The sequence below is a fragment of the Acipenser ruthenus genome, chromosome 14 (genome assembly GCF_902713425.1).
Source record: "Acipenser ruthenus chromosome 14, fAciRut3.2 maternal haplotype, whole genome shotgun sequence".
Classification (NCBI taxonomy): domain Eukaryota; kingdom Metazoa; phylum Chordata; class Actinopteri; order Acipenseriformes; family Acipenseridae; genus Acipenser; species Acipenser ruthenus.
In genome coordinates this window covers 18,344,136-18,360,375 of record NC_081202.1, presented here as the reverse complement: position 1 = coordinate 18,360,375, position 16,240 = coordinate 18,344,136, and the positions used below count along the sequence as shown (strand labels likewise).

Below are 16,240 nucleotides of genomic sequence, written 5' to 3'. Positions count from 1 at the left end.
TACGCATTAAATTTAAATATCATGCGCAATTCTTTTTATTTTTTTCAATGTGTAAAACACCCAGTACGGCACGTACTGAAATATCATGTACTGAAATAATTCACTTCATGGAGTCTGTACAAAACTGAGATGCATATCCACTATATTAAGGATCAGAAAGTGGTGATTTTAATTAATCAAATGGCACTAATAACTAAAATAAAATTGATGTTTCAAATACAGTGCAAATATTTACTGCTTACCGGTGAAGTTGAATATGGGTCATATTTAAACAATCTAATTTCTAAATGATTCTTTTAGTTGAATTTTTTAGAATCGATTATCCCTGTGGACATTGCCTACGATAAAGGTGGAATTGTTGACAACCCCAACCAGCTCGCAAGTAAGTTGCTACCATTTCTCTGTGTCTCCTAAGTATGAATGAAAGGGTGAAGGGTGAATGAAATGCACTGTGTGATAATTTAATTGAAAAATACATTTTAAAAGAATGCTATACATGTATAAAATGACAATCATAATTATACAAAACACAAAGTTGACCTTTGATTGACAAGAGTGACCAGATTTTGAAATATGATGTTGGATAACTTACAATTTTTTGTGCTGATTCAGTTTTCAGCTGTTTCCTTAATGCATCTGGTTGCAGTCCGGATATACAATTGGTGAGTAACCTTGGAGTTCCAATAGCTTTTTCTGCTTATTATATAAATATACTGAACTAAGCTTCATTATTTTATATTCACATGCAGAGGCCGATGTTTATTATTTTTTTTTATTTCAAATCCATTTTATTATAACTGAACCTGCTTTTCTTGTATCGCATGTTATTATAGTGTTCTTTGAAATGTCTGCATATAAGGACATATCAACAGATGAAAAGGGGTCATGTGATCATGCTGGTAATGCTTAAAAGAGGAAATGGATTTTAAAGCATCGATCAGCACTCCTTAAGCTTTATACAGCAATACATTCAATATCAGCATGATTTTTTATACCAAACAGAAAGCTCAGAAACAGAAACATATTATACTACAGTACATAGGGTTTTTTGTACAGTACTGCAGTATGCTAGCATTTATTTTGCCTATACAGTAATTAATGACATACTGGTTGATGAGTCAAAAGCGCCCCTAAATGGCAGGTATCCATTGAAAATGCAACTAACTTCACCTACAGATTGATCCCTTGTATTATTGCCTATAGATGGTGGGAATCACTTAACATTGACACACAACTACATTTTGTCTTACCAGGTGCCGGTTATTGACTCCATAGAGCCAAATGAAGTGTCAACACTTGGAAAAAACAATGTAATCATTAAAGGGAAAAACTTTTCCAGAAGAACAACACCATTTAAAGTACTAGTAAAAGGAAATTCTGACTGCAAACCACAAGAGTAAGTAAATGTTTTGCCTTTCTAAACAGCTGAGATCAGAAGCCTCAGGAAGAAAGCCTCTGAAAATATCTAATAAGATTCTCTTGCAAAAAAACAAAGGGAACAAATAAAAAGAGTTTCCAAATAGTGCCCTTTATCAAATATATATGTAAGCTGAAGAATGACTTTTTAAGAAGATGGTAAAAGCAGGACTTAAATCTGTCTTTTTGTTTTTCAAGAGCACAGATATTGAGCTCAACAGAAACAGAAATAAGGATCTCCATGCCAAAGGCAAACAAGGATGTGAGGAACGTATGTGTGGAGCTGGGTGACGGCAGATGCTACGGATCAGCTTTAGTAACATATCTCTCTTTACCGTCCTGTGAGAGCATTTTCCCCAAGGTTTCATGGGCCAGGTATTTGTTTGCAAATTAATATTACTTCACTGTTAGCATGAAGAATACTGAGAAATGTGTATATTAAAAGATATATTGAAAAAATACCCAACACCCCCTTTAGAGTCACATTTACTTAATTTGATCAATATTTCACAAAACAAGCAGTAAGAATAGCAGTATTCATTTTGAGAAGCTCAAGCTCAGGAAGTTTCACTTCCCTTACTGACAGACAGAACAGGCATTTAATTTAGATTAGTTTTTGCTAAATAGGCTATTTCAGTAGTGTAAATAGAAAAGCTGATTTTGTTGCATTGTGGACATATATTTTGTATTGATGAAAATCATCAGGCAAACAGTTTTTTTGTTTTTCTTTTCTTTTGCAAATCCTGGTTGTAAGCTGTTGCATTGATTGATTGTGGTAGACTATTGGAATATGCTTGTGATGGTTTCCTGTTTCGTACTGCATTAAATTGCCTTTAAAAAGTCCCTCATATTATTAATTATTTTAAACAGTGGGAACAGAAGAATCACAATTTTTGGAACAAAATTGCATTTAGTCGACTCTGTAAAGACTGGGAAGCATTCTGCTGATCCTTTAAATACGGTGGGTACTCAAAAATATTTATAATTTGTAATATTATTTGTTGGTTCATAAATGTAATGGATGATGTGGACATTGCTCAATCCTGCAGTTCTTTGCTGAGTGGTACAAGAACAAGAGAACATATCCAATTGCGAATTGCATCTATATTGTTATTACATTAATTAGTTTGATTGGTTATTTTAAGGTTTGTGTAGGTCAGTTATAGACAATAGTTTAGAGAACACTTGTATTAACTTGGACTGTCCTAGTGAAGAACAGGTCACACTTAGCAGAAGTCCTGGCCTAGGTAAATGCCTACCCATCACTGTGCCGAGCAGCAGTCTTTGAAGGCCACTGAGGTTTTTTCTTTGTATTCTGTTTTATTTGCAATAAATATCTTATGCTGTAGATAACAAATACGTTTCATTGGTCTAAATTGGTCAAATGTGGTTTACACTAGACCAACCGCAAGGGGAAATCCTGTAAGATGCCAGCTAGTTTCCTATCTGACCCTCTGCATTTTAACAACAAGCTTTCTCATTTAATATACTGTACCAACATCCCAATCCAAATTGAGAGTTTTTTAAAATGAAATAAAAATGACTTACTGTTTTATTTTTAGATGAACAGTTCCCATATTTCTTACAATTCACCTCCAAATGCTGGAAAGTCTACTGTTTCACTTGTGGTGGATACAAATGAGTTGGACTGTGGTCATCTAATTTACCACCCTGACCCAGAGTTTCTGGGTTTCTCAGCTACTTCTGTGGGAAATGTCTTACAGATAACCATAAAGGTGATCCGTTGTCAGTTTTTTTCTTTAAACCAGGCTTTGCCAATTTATTTATTTTTTGCCAAGTACAGTATGTTTACATTTGTTTTATTTTTGTTTTTCAGAAAAAGAGGGATACATTGAATATTACAGAGGATGAATTAACTGTTCTGGCCAAATCTAACAATGAATCTTGTCCATGTAATGGTATTTTTATTAAAGAAAATGATGTGTCCGGTGATACTTCAATTGTCTGCACTATAATAAACTATGAAGCTTGTAAACTGACCACATCCAAACTGACACTGGAGGTAAGTTACTCACACAAGTCTCAAATATGAAACAGAGGGCTGTTCAGTACAGATCAGTATACAGTACATATTATTTTTTTTTAAAAAAGGAAAAGTAAAAAAAAAAGATGTCAGGCTTATGAAAAAAAATGTATTATTATACGAAAATAGGAAAAACCTAACAAATAAAAAAACAACAACATGGAAAGGGGTTGGGGTTGTGTGGTTTCAGACGTTAACGTTTCTTATATCATGAAATAAAGTCTTTTTTTAAATTTCTTAATTGCTTACTTTGATTTATATCCTAAACTTTTAAGTGCATGATTAAAAAATGTATAAACAATTGAACGATGGAGACAGATCTGTAAGATGTAATGGATAAAGGTGGTATACAATGATTGGACAGGATCTCATCTGGTCTGGTGCATCCTCTAACATCAGTCAACCAGGGCCAGGTTTATTAAGGGCTTTTTCGAAAGTTAACACAGGTTTTTTGACCACTTTAATAAAGCAGTGCTTTGTTCAGGGTGTTGTGAAGTTTGACTGAACAAGGAAATAACTGATTTATATAGGTTTTTAAAAATGTAAAAAATAAACTACATTTCATTATCTTTTTACGTATTTCTTGTAGATCAAGCTGGGAAACTTTTCTACTGTTTTAGAACAGCCATTTAATTATTTGTGGCTCTTAACTGTCGTCCCATTTGTCATACTTTTAATAGTTGTAGGTAAGTTATTTTTTTTCATAAGCATTGTGTTTTGCATACATCCTCATTATATTTTAATGAACAAGACTCGATTAGAAAGTTCCATCGATGAGGCTCCCAAGTGGTGCATCCGGTAAAGGCACTCCACGTAGAGTGCAGGATGCGCCCTATAGCCTGGAGGTTGCCAGTACGAGTCCAGGCTATTCCACTGCCGACCGTGGACGGGAGTTCCTAGGTGGCGGCGCACAATTGGCTGAGTGCTGCCCGGGTGGGGGAGGGATTATGTCGGCCATGGTGTCCTCAGCTCACTGTGCACTAGCGACCCCTGTGGACTGGCCGGGCGCCTGCGGGCCTGCCTGTAAGTTGCCCAGAGCTGTGTGGTCCTCCGACGCTGTAGCTCTGAGGTGGCTGCATGGCATCTATAAAATATGTTCAGTGACTGTTTTTAAGCAAAGAGAAATTGAAGCCAGTAATGATCATACTTTTTAATCTTTTTAAAGTCTCTATCTACATAAATCAACGCAATAAAAGAGTAATGTCAAAGAATTTAAGTGAACAGCTGGAGCTTCTGGAGAGCGACATCAGGAATGAGATACGTGAAGGTAACCCTGACCCTTCCTGGGGACCCTACAAATAACCAAGAGCAGATTCCTTCACTTGGGTTACTTAAATAATGCAGGCATTTCTGACTGGAAATACCACAGTTTATTCCGAAAGAAATCCCAAACTGCCACCTGCTTATCTTTTTGGGAAATTAAATAAAAAATAAATATATTGGTATGTCTGGATGAAAACTATACCATCTTCCATTTAATCATAGAAGAATCCAGGCTTTAAAAGACAAGACCATTGGAACAATTACCCTTTACACGTAGTATATAAAACACTACACACAAACAAAGAAAACACCTTAACAGGACAACAACGGCAATAGGAATGAATAACTATGACAACTAACAGGATCTTTACAAAGCAAGAAGCAATGTCATACATTTTAGTGGAAAGCTTGCATATTTAACATTGTCAGGTAAACCATTCCATAAAATTGGAGCAAGATATGAATGAGTATCAAAGTCTGTTTCACAATAAAGCTTAAGTAGAGTTAATTATCTAGACTTAAAGAATAGCTTATAGCATATAAAATGAAATTATTGTGATAAATTCAAATTAACACATTTATTTCTTTCCCTTGTAAGGCTTTGCTGAATTACAAACGGATCAGACTGATTTAATAGAAGGCTCTGGAACAATCCCTTACTTGGACTATAAGCATTTTGCTATGAGCACATTTTTTCCTGAGGTAATAAGCCATTGCTCTCTTAATTATTTATTTATGTGTTTATTTTATTTACATAGCGCCTTTCATACACAAGGCACTGTACATACATTCATAAAAATACAATAAAATATATAAAAATACTGTACATAGAAATAAGAGCCCAGACATTTTCAGCCTATAAAATAAACAAATAATAATAATAATAATAATAATAATAATAATAATAATAATAATAATAATAATAATAATAATTAAAAGCTAGCAATTATGTTGCATTAAAACCACTAAGATAAAAATGCAATTTTATAAAAATGTGCTGTAAGTTTAGACTTAAAAATACCCACAGACCCAGCTTCTCTAACACATGGAGGTAGAGCATTCCATAGTTTAGGGGCTCTAAAAGAAAAAGCCCTACCTCCTGTATTGATTTTATTGACCCTGAGAACAACGAGCAGTCCCACTTCCTGTGATCTAAGAGTGCGATTTGGGAGATACGTGGTCAGTAGCTCCTGCAAATAGCTAGGTGCTGCTCCATTCAAGACTTTATAGGTCAATAATAAGATTTTAAAATCAATTCTATATTGTACAGACTAAAAGGAGACTAAAACAGGGGTGATATGCTCATTTTTTTTAGTTTTAGTCAAAATTCTAGCAGAAGTATTCTGGACAAGCTGTAGGCGGGACACCGCACGTTTTGGGATGCCAGAGAGGAGTGCATTACAGTAATCAATTCTTGAAGAAACAAAGGCATGTGTTAGTCTCTCGGCATCAGATAAGGAGATAATAGGTCTCAGTTTGGCTATGTTTCTCAAGTGATAGATGGATACTTTAGTAACTTCCCTAATATGAGATTCAAGTGATAAATTAGGATCAAAGATAACCCCCAATTTTTTTATTTCAGTTTTAGGATTCGATAAAAGACTGCTAGGGTCAAACTCATGCAATCCTACATGTTTTAGTTGGTTATGGGAGCCTACAAACTTAACCTCTGTTTTATCTGAATTCAACATTAGGAAGTTTTGAGACATCCAGCACTTGATATCAGCAAGGCAAGCAGCAAGTAACACCCCAACAGAAGTATCACCAGGTTTTAAAGACAAATACAGCTGGGTGTCATCCGCATAGCAGTGGAAGTTCACACCATGTTTCCTAACGATATCACCCAATGGTAACACATATAATGAAAATAGCAATGGACCCAGAATTGAACCTTGTGGAACACCGCAATCAACTTTGGTCAATGCTGATTTTTCCTCCCCAATAGAGACAAATTGATACCTATCAGATTGAAACCAGGATAAGACAAGGCCAGACAGTCCCACTAAGTATTTGAACCGATTTAATAAGATGTAGTGGTCTACGGTGTCAAAAGCAGCACTAGATCAAGAAGAATTACAACTGATGGAAAGCCAGTCAAAGCTTATCAGTAGGTCATTTACAACTTTGACAAGGGCTGTCTCTGTACTATGTGCAGCACAAAATCCAGACTGAAATTTCTCAGATACACCATTAAGAGTTAAAAAAAAAACCCGTTGTACTTGAAATGCAACAGCTTTCTCTAAAATCTTGTCTCTTAAAACATACACTCAATATTTTGTTTCTGCGCTATACAGTATGTGGTTTACTTCATTTTTATAATGTGCTATATGTTTAGGAACATGTGGTTCATTTTGTGTGTGTCAATGTGATGTTATAGATAACATTTATTTGAAGATCTGAGTACATATTTGATGGCTGGTTTCTGTTTTTATTTGTTTTTTCTAGGTTGGGTATAAATCCAGCCATTTTGTTAATGAAGTTGGTCATGTAAGTTTATCCCTATGTGACTTTTTATTTCTAATACTGTATGTAACAGAAATAATAACAAAAATAAACTGATTGGATGTGTTATAAACCTTATAACATTTTTGTATAGTAATAAAACTGCTCAGCACAATCTACAAAATACGTAGGCACTTATAATGGCATTACATTAATGTAGAATATAGAATTGATCTTATGAGAAAGTGAAATGTGTTCTTTTTTAAAGTCTTTTCAAGATTCACAAGAAGTCAAGCAAGATGACTGCTCCAAAGCCTTGTCTGATCTTATATTAAACAAGCAGTTTCTTGTCACCTTGGTACGTGCAATGGAAGAGCAAAAACAATTCACCATCAAAGACAGGTGAGTTGCTGTTTTAACAGAGAAAAGAACATCTGCAGCCTACCTAGCACACCAGTTTCCTGTATTCATAAATTAGATGCTTATAGATTTTTTTTTACGTAAGTCATCAAATGCAGCTTTTTATTGTGTTTGAGCTTACAGACATATGGAATATGCAGGCTTCTTGAACTGTTATATCTTGCTTTGCTTAGCAAATATAATGAAAAAGTCTTCCTTTCCACATTCTGTAACTGCAGATGTCCTCACCGGAAACTGTACAGAGGAAGGCATACCTCAATAGAATTATCTGGATCTAAAATAACTGCAGTGCTGTCAAATCCTGTCAAGGCAGTAGTTTCAGTTACAGTATGCTTCCTTCTTTTTTTGCTCAGTAGAGGGTCTTCAAAGAAGAAGAATTGGCGTTAAACTAAAATAACTCTGCAATCCAGCCAGCTGAGCTGCTGGTATTATTTTTTTTAAGAACTTTTTTTTTTAACATACATATATGAGAGCAAGGTGACATCAGGAATAGTCTTTCAAAATGTTGTTTCCATTCTGAAAAGATGCACAATTAGTTTGTTACATAAATTTCATCTACATCCTAAAACAAGGAGGGTGTTCGTTAATGCACTCAGTGCTGCAACAGAGGAACAGGTGCTACACAAAATTGAGCAGTTCAGTTCCAGTCCTTCCTCTTTTTCAAGTGCAAATGTGTTCACAAAGATATTTGATACACTTGTCATGCAGAAAGGTTCATTACTTTGAATTGGTCTACTTTGAATTATTGACCTAAAATTAAATAAATAAAACATGTGTCAAACAGCATGAGCTGTCCACAGTGTGGAAATGATGTAAAAATGGTGTGCTGCATATGCACTGTACATACAGTACAGTCGATCCAAATACAAATGCCCAACTAGACGTGAGAAGCACTGAGAGCAGGATACTGAGTACCGGGCACTGCAGGTCAGCCTTGATGTACTGCACTAAACAGAGGGCTGGAACTTGTCTTTTAACATGGTACCTTACCAAAGCATACAGTGTCTGATGTGATTGTGTAGTACCATAATAGCAAGACTTAGAAGAGATGGTCTGAAACACTTCATATCCACCCACCAACATATAAAAAGGCCTGTGAAGATTGTGCAACTCTAGTGTATAAATACAATACTTTTAATGCCAACAGGTGCACCTTTGCCTCCTATTTGACCATTGCTCTGCAAAGTAACCTTGTATACCTAACCAGTGTGATGGAAGAATTACTTAAGAACTTAATGGACCAGTCCAGTAACGCACAACCAAAACTGATGCTGAGACGTACTGAATCAGTTGTTGAAAAACTGTTGACAAACTGGATGTCCGTGTGCTTGTATGGTTTTCTTAGGGTAAGTGTAATACGTTTTGAAACTGCTTGAGTAAAATGAATTATTGGGTTTATCAGTGGCAGATATTTTGACTTGTTTCTCATTTTTAAAAGGGATTATTAGTTACTACAAATGCAAAATAAACTAGATACTGGGAGAACAAAAAAGAAGGCAATTCTGAAATAATAAACAAGGTGTCAAAAAAGGGAATAGTTCAGTTATTTAATGACGAGGTTAAATGAATTGTCAAACATTATAAGTCAGCCCAGATCATTTTTACATTTTCATTATTTTCTCACAAATTAAGAAGTACAAGTCCATGGTAGGATTGTGGGGGTAATAATGGCTAAACTCGGTTCTAATGTTTCAGATATTTAATAAGATAAGCCTGACATATACAGTAAGTCTACAATTGCTATGTTAACAGGGTTAGGAACTTTATCATATACCTTATTCACACTATCGAAAAATGAGCAATCCTCATGTTTTGAAAACAGGACAATGAATGGTTTCAACACGTGTTGGTCATGCCTCGCTGTAGACGATAATAGAGGGTAATTTAACTACAATTTTAATAAGAAGTACAGTTTAACAATTAAGAATGTGGTTAGAACAAAGAGTGTTTTGAAAAGTGGGTTGGTTTGTGTATTATAAAAGCGGCAGTGCTCCTGTTTTCTTTTATTCAGGAGTCAGTGGGAGAACCTTTGTTCTTGCTGGTGTCAGCCATAACACAGCGGAATAACAAAGGTCCAGTAGATGCTATTCATGAAAAAGCTCTTTACACCCTCAATGAGGACTGGCTACTGTGGCAAGCTCGTGATTTCAGTACTGTGGTATGATTGCATTTTTTTTTATAAGAATAGTTCATTATAGGGATAAAATTGCATTTAATCTGTTGTGACAAACTTCATTAAATACCTATCTATATTACATCTAGTATTTTCAGTAAACTCTGCAGTAATATAGCTATAGAATGTCATCTTTGGCATTGTACAGTAATACAAAACAAAAATATGTTAATGTATACTGGTGAAATGATTATTCCATAGAATATTACATTATACTTTAGTAAACTGTAGCATTTTCTCTCTTGAATAGCAACAACAGAATCACTTTTTTCATACTTTTGTGTATACCCATACCCATAGGTATTGACAACTGTCGACTCAGGACTTTTTCGACCTGAAAAAAGAAACAAGGACCAGGGGTCACAAATGGAGATTAGAGAAAGGGGCATTCAGAACAGAAAATAGGATGCACTTTTTTACACAGCGAATTGTGAGGGTCTGGAACCAACTCCCCAGTAATGTTGTTGAAGCTGACACCCTGGGATCCTTCAAGAAGCTGCTTGATGAGATTCTGGGATCAATAAGCTACTAACAACCAAATGAGCAAGATGGGCCGAATTTTGTAAAACTCGTTTGTAAACTTTCTTATGTTCTTATGTTCTTAAGTACATTCTTTCTGTTTTACTAGAAACTAAAAGTTTCATTACAAGGAAGTCCTGAAAGTGAGGGTGAGGCACACACTTCTCTCGATGTCAATGTTCTCGATTGTGACACTATTGGACAGGCCAACGAGAAGATTCTTCAAAGCTTTAAAAGCAAATTTGGCCATTGCTATCAGTTTCAGATAAATGATATTGATATCGGTGAGTCTGTTGTATGTGTGATAACATGTTCTTATCATATCAGAAATTTCTTAAAATGTTCTCAAAAGTCATTGCATTTGAGTGGGAGTGTGTCTTTTAAGAAACAAAACCTTTTTTTAAATGTATATTTTTTTCAGAATTTGAAAAAGATGGGATTCAACAGAAACTTCAAGAAGTAGACAACAGTTCTAAAGTTCTGGAAAATGGGGTAACAATGCTGAACACTATTGGGCATTACAAGGTAGGAATGTGTTGGAACATGTTATTCAGATAAGCTTGTTTAATATGTCTGTATGTAGACAAAGAGTATTGGGCCTGGCAGAGTTGAAAGGTCATGTTGTCACATGATTGGAACAGAATGAAGAATGCTGTTCAGTCTCAGACAAGCTGAAAGCGAATTCAAAGCCAGTGGGAAAAAAATGATAATAGCTCAGAACCACTCTGAATCATTGCAAACATCATTAAATAGTATGAGAAATTTCTCAAACCTGTCCTGTGTGGCAGGGCAAATCCCTGCCTGAAGAAAATGTGTTGGTGGCTGGCAGGGATAGGGTTCATTTCTGTCCTTGCCAGATAAATGGGTGTGGGTGTGGGTGTTGCATAGCTGCAGGTGGATTTTGGGTAGGTATTTAAACAGCACTGAGAGAGAGAGAGAGAGAGAGAGAGAGAGAGAGAGAGAGAGAGAGAGAGAGAGAGAGAGAGAGAGAGAGAGAGAGAGAGAGAGAGAGAGAGAGAGAGAGAGAGAGAGAGAGAGAGAGAGAGAGAGAGAGCTAAAAAAAAAACCAAATCTTATGTCTGGGTCTGTGAAAAATTTAATCAAAACATTAGTGCAGTCGATGGTTGCACTTAAGGAGAGCAACAGGCGATGGAGGTAAGAGATGGGGCTGCCAGAACCGGAGCCTTTGGAGCTGCAGCTACTGCTGCAGAGAGTGAGGTGGCCTGCACCGGAGCAAGTGTTGCCGCTTCCGGAGCAAGTGTTGCTGTCTCTGGAGCAAGAGTTTCCGGCGTAGCTGCAGGAAGAGGAGCTACAGGCCACAGAGAAGGGGGAGGAGGTGAGGAGCACAACTCCACCACAGCCCCGACCACCACACCAGTCTGCCGCCGGTGGGTGTGGTCCCTTGCCCCGGTGTCCAGATCTCCTGTTGCTGGGCCGAGGTCCCAGGTCAATGCACCACCAGGCAGAGCAGTTCGTCTGGTCTCCTTCTGCGCTCCTCCTGAAACCCCAGACGTCACTGCCTTATGCTTCGTTGTCACCTGGGCCTGCTGCTGCTGCTGCTGAAAATCCCTGCCTGAAGAAAATGTGTTGGTGGCTGGCAGGGATAGGGTTCATTTCTGTCCTTGCCAGATAAATGGCTGTGCAAACACAGCCACAGGTGTAATTATTTTTGTTAAATTAATTGATGTCACCTGCCTGTAGCAGGCAGGTGTTTAAACAGCACCAAAATGTTTGTTCAAAGCAGAGTCTCTTGTCTGTGTGAAGAGAGAGGTTGTCGTTTGTTTTGATTATTTTCTTTTATTTCTGCAATTAATAAAATCTCACGAAAGTGCTAAATAAAAAAAAAAACTTCATATCTTGAGGCTGGATCTGTGAAAAGGGGATACAAACCTTTTAAAATAAGTACAATCTTTTACACCTGTCAAATAGAAGGCTCAGTCATGCCCGAGCAATCAAATGGACAGTGATATGAAGTAATTTCTGTTCAAACACTAATTGCTGATTGATTATTGGAAGATACCAATATATGAATCGCCACAGAGCATTGCAGTGTATATTTTCAGAATGTAATGAAAGTCTAACTTTTTGTCATGTTTTTTCTGTTTATACAGTAGAAGTCAACATATTATGCAGATGTAGACAAAAATCCACAGCTACATAATATATTAGTAATCGTTTTTTTTTTTTTTTTCAACATGGGGGGGGGGGGGGGGGGCTATTGCTAGAAATGACCATAGTACAGTACCTGTACTTAAATCTAACTGTGGCCTTTATTTTTAGATTCCTGATGGAGCTTTCATAAGGGTCACCAAGAAAAAACAGACGAAGAATTTATCTACTCAAGAAAGTATAAAAGGTTAATAAGCGTGTATGAGTTTGGAAATCTGCTCTGCCGCTAATTCAACTGCTAATATCTCATAAACTATTTCAGATACTGATATTTTAGGTACCGGTATTATAGAAAGTCATTGGGCAAAATCTAATGGTGCCCTTCAGTTTGAACTGCGACATGATAAGACCCAGCACTTCATGCTTTTAGCTTGATACTCAGTACACAGCTGAAATCTGTGATTCCCTAGGTCAAGATTGAAAGTTTGTAGTACAAGAAAAAAGTACCTATTTGTACACAAAGCTGTGGCTGACACCAGTGTCCAAGCTTCATATGCAGTATCAGAAACCATCTGAGGTAGTGACTTCATGTTTGTTTTTATAAATACTACATGCTAAATGTGTTTGTGACCATGACATTGACCCATGACATAATATGGCTGCCCTATTGTAGCTTTAAGTTTCTGCCAAGTTATTGTCTTAATTCATAATAAAGAGCTGCATTCTTTGATTTTCTTCAAGGTCCATTATCAGTGTAAAAAATAACCATTTCACTGCAACATTGCTTTGACCTTCTTTCTGTGCCAGTGTTCTCGAGCACACACTTTAACTCTATATTGTATATATTCCAGCTGAGGTTTGCCCTCAGATGTGATTTATAGATCCACTTATTAGCATTACTACAAACAATACAAATACAGTGAGATGAGGTTGGCGAATATTTGTACATTTTAGGGAGGCAGTCCTAATACCTGATAGATTTGATAGCTCAAGCTAATGGTGATATTGATTGTTAGTTCTTTAATTTTACCTCTCTTCATTTCTCTTCCAATGTGTGCAGATGATGACAACTATACAACCAAATACTGCCATTTGGTAAGTTACAGCAACGCTTACGTATATTTGTGTACACATTGTATTGTGTACAATGTTTGACCTTGTCCCAATATGTTTTTAGATTGAAACAGATTTACCAGAAGTTGAAGATCAACAACAAAATGGAAAGAAAAGAAAAAAGTTGAAACTGAAAGAAGTCTACCTCACTAAACTGTTGTCAACAAAGGTATGATGTTTTTTAGTCAGCCATTATATACAATATAAAATGCAACATACTTAGAGTATTTTCTTAAATATTACAGTATACAGTAAGAAGAAAACCAGCACTCGCTTCACATCTTTAAAAAAGGGGACTATTTATTTCCTCATTTTAAATTATTTTTTTAAAACAGCAGATATGCAAGCACAAACACGTTGAGGTTAGATGCCTTCCTCTGTAAATATTACAGTATCCAAGCTTATTTAAACTTAGAAAGTCACATACAACAACTCATCAGCTGTAACCACTTCCTTTTCTAGGTTGCTATTCACTCTTTTGTTGAAAAACTCTTCCAGACGATATGGGGAATATCAAACAACAAAGTTCCAGTGGCTGTAAAGTACTTTTTTGATTTCTTAGATCTCCAGGCTAAAAATAAAATGATCACTGACCCAGATGTGTTGCACATCTGGAAAACTAACAGGTAATGCATTCTTTGAACAAACAGAAGGATATGAACCAGTTTCATGAATCTTAAGGTGTTTTAAAGATTTTAAACAATTTGCTTTTTCTGTACCTATTCAGCCTCCCCTTGCGTTTTTGGGTCAATATCCTGAAAAATCCGCAGTTTGTTTTTGACATGGAAAAGTCCCCCCACCTGGATGCGTGCCTGTCAGTTATAGCTCAGGCTTTCATGGACTCATTCTCCTTATCAGACCAGCAGCTAGGGAAGGTATCATTTATTTATTAAAGACCAGTAACACATTCTGTATTTGTTAAAAAAAAAAAAAAAAAAAAAAAGGGGGGGGGGGGGAGGGGGGCGGGGGAGGGGTTTGAAGGCAAGCTTATTAACTGTACTGTATATTGTGTGGCACAAGTCCTGAAGGACTGTATATTTTCTGTTTTTCAAGTTAAATGTTTATTGTAATCAATAGGGGTCATTGCTTACCTGTTATGTATTTACACTGTGCCTTAATGGTAAGGCATGATGTTTAGTAAGGTCAAAAATGACACTGAACACTCAATGTAATTACACCTGTTTTCATATTTTTATTTCTCTCAAATAACTTTTACTGGGATTTAACTTAAATGAAGGGGCATTTTCAACACACTCTAATAAGAGAAAGTGGAAAATCCAGGGCAATAGGACTTTACTTTGTTTACCCCTACATTTGTGGTTTGCTGTTGCGATGTTAACACAGTAATTCAGACATTAGAGCTGGAACTGTTCTTTGATTTTTAAAATATACTTATTCCCCTCTGAAGGATTCAGATGATACAATTATGGGGCATGGTGTAGTCTGGTTAGAAAATTAACCAGACTTACAATATATATAATATGTGCTGTACTTTATTCAGTCACAAGAAACAAGACATTTATGCTATAACACATTTCTATAATACTGTCTTCTCATCCAGTATGTTTATACACAGTGATTATTAGGTTAGAGACAGCAAGGTTGAAACCAAATAGAAGAAAAATTCAGCATCGTCCTAGTTTGTGTAATTTTTTCCACTTTTATTCTTTCCAATTTTAGTATGCACCAACAAACAAACTGCTGTATGCCAAAGACATACCACAGTACAAGACAGAGGTCAAAGCCTACTACAAGCACATACAAGATCTCCCTGAATTCAGCAAAAAAGACCTTAATGACTTTCTGCTTGAAGAATCAGAGGTATCTAATCATTTTAAAATAGTCATTTTTTTTATGTGTTATGTTCATGATCTTGTTTGCCTGTACATAATGTTCTTTAATTCAACTATTCTGTATTTTCATTTTTTCCTCAGAAGCATAAAAATGAATTTAATGAACAAGCAGCTATGGCTGAAATCTACAAATTCATTACAGCATATTTCGATGTGGTAAGTGTTTCTTTATATTTATTTGTTTATTTATTTTTTTACAAAAAATGTTTGTACACAATGGAACTGCTCAGATGCAATATGTATAGGTGCTGGGAAAGAATTAGTTTCTGTAATGATAATCCAAAATGACATCAAGTGCAGGAGGCATGACTGTTTTTTCTTTTTCATGATATACCTTCAACCTACCCTGTTATGCATACACAAATGAATGGGATACTCTTCATAATACAGGTGCATTGTAGCTACAACAACATTTTGTAACATTATTTAATACCTGTGTACCTACAGCAAAATTAGAAGTGGTAAATTCAATGCAAACCTTTTTCACTTATAAAATATAAACTCCCCACAGCCTAAATTTATTTAAGATCATTATTACCAAATTTGACCAAATTACAGTACCTGGGAAACCCAATAATATAGCTCTGTATGATGTAATGTTAATACAACAAACCCAACCTCAAAAGTTCAAATATATGACCAAGGTGTATCAATAACAATATAAAACAACACTGGTAAAAGTAAAGCAGTTTATTGAATACATAAACATGGGTGAAAGTGGCCAATGATCATTTTGACTGAAACTCCTGGGGCAAAACCAATCTTTTGGCCAGGGGCAGCCCCAGTTCTTATTTGCACTTTAGCCTTAAATGAATATGTAATTCTGAAAGTAAATATGTAAGTCCCCAGTTGTGCACATTTCGGCTTACACAGCATACAGCTTATTGC

The 16,240-nt window shown here is 36.0% G+C and overlaps 1 protein-coding gene across 1 annotated transcript in view; it reads left to right on the top strand.

The window, feature by feature from the left end:
• The window catches only part of LOC117420149 (plexin-C1), a 31,051-nt gene that overhangs the window by 12,192 nt on the left and 2,619 nt on the right, over positions 1–16,240 (top strand). The window contains exons 11-33 of the mRNA XM_058986020.1: positions 301–382; positions 613–662; positions 1,254–1,396; positions 1,615–1,791; positions 2,287–2,377; positions 2,979–3,152; positions 3,254–3,439; positions 4,050–4,146; positions 4,626–4,727; positions 5,322–5,425; positions 7,169–7,210; positions 7,434–7,567; positions 8,733–8,931; positions 9,597–9,743; positions 10,387–10,561; positions 10,699–10,802; positions 12,558–12,633; positions 13,447–13,481; positions 13,564–13,668; positions 13,962–14,125; positions 14,227–14,374; positions 15,180–15,320; positions 15,434–15,508. Of these exons, the coding sequence (XP_058842003.1) occupies positions 301–382; positions 613–662; positions 1,254–1,396; positions 1,615–1,791; positions 2,287–2,377; positions 2,979–3,152; positions 3,254–3,439; positions 4,050–4,146; positions 4,626–4,727; positions 5,322–5,425; positions 7,169–7,210; positions 7,434–7,567; positions 8,733–8,931; positions 9,597–9,743; positions 10,387–10,561; positions 10,699–10,802; positions 12,558–12,633; positions 13,447–13,481; positions 13,564–13,668; positions 13,962–14,125; positions 14,227–14,374; positions 15,180–15,320; positions 15,434–15,508 (2,751 nt within the window). The remainder of the gene's footprint in view (positions 1–300; positions 383–612; positions 663–1,253; positions 1,397–1,614; positions 1,792–2,286; positions 2,378–2,978; positions 3,153–3,253; positions 3,440–4,049; positions 4,147–4,625; positions 4,728–5,321; positions 5,426–7,168; positions 7,211–7,433; positions 7,568–8,732; positions 8,932–9,596; positions 9,744–10,386; positions 10,562–10,698; positions 10,803–12,557; positions 12,634–13,446; positions 13,482–13,563; positions 13,669–13,961; positions 14,126–14,226; positions 14,375–15,179; positions 15,321–15,433; positions 15,509–16,240) is intronic.